General features: G+C 31.3%; 1 protein-coding gene across 1 annotated transcript in view; it reads right to left on the bottom strand.

Annotated features, from left to right (window-relative positions):
• Positions 1 to 2673, bottom strand: part of LOC106468043 (centrosomal protein of 104 kDa-like) — a 49850-nt gene that overhangs the window by 11192 nt on the left and 35985 nt on the right. The window contains exon 21 of the mRNA XM_022396345.1: positions 1596 to 1704. Within this exon, the coding sequence (XP_022252053.1) occupies positions 1596 to 1704 (109 nt within the window). The remainder of the gene's footprint in view (positions 1 to 1595; positions 1705 to 2673) is intronic.

Below are 2673 nucleotides of genomic sequence, written 5' to 3'. Positions count from 1 at the left end.
CATTCCTATGGACATCTATGTGGGGATGGCATCCTCTTATGGACATCAACATAGGGGATGGCCCCTTCCTATATATATCAACATAAGGATGACACATTCCTATGGACATCAATGTAGGGATGGCATCCTCTTATGGACATCAACATAGGGATGGCCCCTTCCTATGTAAATCAACATAGGGATGACACTGACAAAAATGTTACCTTCCTTTGTACACCAATAGAAATGACACCTTCCTATGTACATCAGTGTAGGGATAACACCAACAGAGATGACACCTTCCTATGTACATCAGTGTAGGGATAACACCAACAGAGATGACACCTTCCTATGTACATCAATGTAGGGATAACATCAACAGAAATGACACCTTCCTATGTACATCAGTGTAAGGATAACACCAACAGAGATGACACCTTCCTATGTACATCAGTGTAGGGATAACACCAACAGAGATGACACCTTCCTATGTACATCAATGTAGGGATAACATCAACAGAAATGACACCTTCCTATGTACATCAGTGTAAGGATAACACCAACAGAGATGACACCTTCCTTTGTACATCAATGTAGGGATAACACCAACAGAAATGACCCCTTCCTATGTACATCAGTGTAGGGATAACACCAACAGAGATGACACCTTCCTATGTACATTAATTTATGGATAACACCAACAGAAATGACATCTTCCTATGGACATCAATGTAGGGATGGCACCTTCTTATGGATATCAACATAGGAATGGCCCCTTCCTATGGACATCAGCGTAGGGATGGCATCCTCTTAAGTAATTCAACATAGGGATGACCCCTTCCTACGTATATCAAGATAAGGATGACACTGAGAGAGATGACACCTTCCCATTGACATCAATGTAGTGATAACACTAGAAGAAAAATTAACCCTCATGGTTACTTTATGATAGGCATAAACTATGTAAGGTCTAAAATTAAAATATTATAGAATTTGAAGTAAGAAATGTCATTGCATCAGGTGGATTTGGTGGCAAGATATTGGGTTTTTCTATTATGCCAAGATGGAAATTATAACTATTTATATTTTAGTGTAAAGGAAAATATGCCTTAAATAAGAGTTCTTGGAAAGAATGATGGCAAGATTGTAGGCTCATTTCTGCTTCCAATCTAACTTGCACAACAGAACGTGCACAATAATGTTATTAGAATATATTTTTCTAAATTTAAACTTTCAGTTTTCCCTTACATATGACTCCTCTGTCCTAAATGACCAGTGAGAGCTTTTGATTGAAGAAAATAAATATATTTCAAGTTGCATAAATCTTTCAATTTTTTATTTTTCACAGAAAATATAAAAACTGTCGATTTTCTAATGTTATGAAAGAAAAGGAAAAAAAATTATGAAAATTTTTGCCATATTTTCAATTTTTAAAACTAAATGAACAATTTAACTGAAAAACAATATATATGTCATACTAATTCATCGCGTTTGTCATAAACTTTACCTTTAATCTAAGTATTCTGAATGTCAAAACACAAATTCTTTACAAGTTTTATACAAGACCATTTGATTACAATTATTAGAAGATTTATATATATATTAAAAATTCTCACCTGTTTGCAGTTTTGACAGAGCATCAACATTGGGCAGTCTTTGTAATAATGAAGATCTAATCCCTCAGGATTAAAGGAATCCTTTTTCTCTTCACAAAACATGCAAATCCTAATGAAAAATAAAATGATTATTATCTCCATTAAAATATCCATCAATGAAAGATTACGTTAATAAGTCATTTTCTTTTAAATTAAAGCATAAACTTTAGATACTTTACCCAACAAACTGTTGCAATCGGTACATAATGAGTTAGACATTTTGTTTTTTTTTCATAATCAATTATACCCAAACTACTTATTTCGATAATGTTGCAATTAAGCATTATAGAGAGAAGGCTCATTAATACAAGGTATTTTAAAGTCAAAAACCCCAATATTAAGAAACTTAATATCTCGGCCTGTCATTTTACCTTCATGATTCAATCCTATAAATTTGAATCATTCTCAAAAACCCACTTTTTTCAGTATTTTACATTCTGATATTCAGAATGCAAATGTTGTAAAAAGATCATTTTTAATAGCACCTACAAACTGTGTATTTTCTCCATCTATTATTATAATAAATTAATATAATATATATTATAATAATAATAATAAATTATTATTTCATTATAATGCTCAGCAGTTCCATGCTTTAATAGAAAAAAAATTTTTTCACCGTATTTTACAATATAAGTACTACAATAAAAAGGGTTCTGTCAAAATAACAGGAAATAGAAAAGCTTGAAATATTCTTCATTATGTATATTTAAAAAATCTAAGCCACAATTGACATGATTTGATCCCTATGAGGTTCGGTGAATATGATTTATTATAAAAAAAAAAAAAAAGAATTTTAATAATCTTATCAGTAATAACGGACATTATTATTATTTACCCTAACAGTAAATATACAGTATTTTATGATGATAATACAGAAGTATTTTATTTTTAACTTGGTATTCATATACAATAATACAAATTTGGTTCACAAAATTTTACATCATTTTTTCATCACGAATATTTTCCCTGCAGTTTTTGTTTTGAATTTCGCGCAAAGCTACACGAGGGCTATCTGCGCTTGCTGTCCCTAATTTAG

The sequence above is a fragment of the Limulus polyphemus genome, unplaced genomic scaffold (genome assembly GCF_000517525.1).
Source record: "Limulus polyphemus unplaced genomic scaffold, Limulus_polyphemus-2.1.2 Scaffold2846, whole genome shotgun sequence".
Lineage (NCBI taxonomy): Eukaryota > Metazoa > Arthropoda > Merostomata > Xiphosura > Limulidae > Limulus > Limulus polyphemus.
The sequence above is the reverse complement of the archived record's forward strand: the minus strand, read 5'-3'. Positions and strand labels throughout refer to the sequence as shown.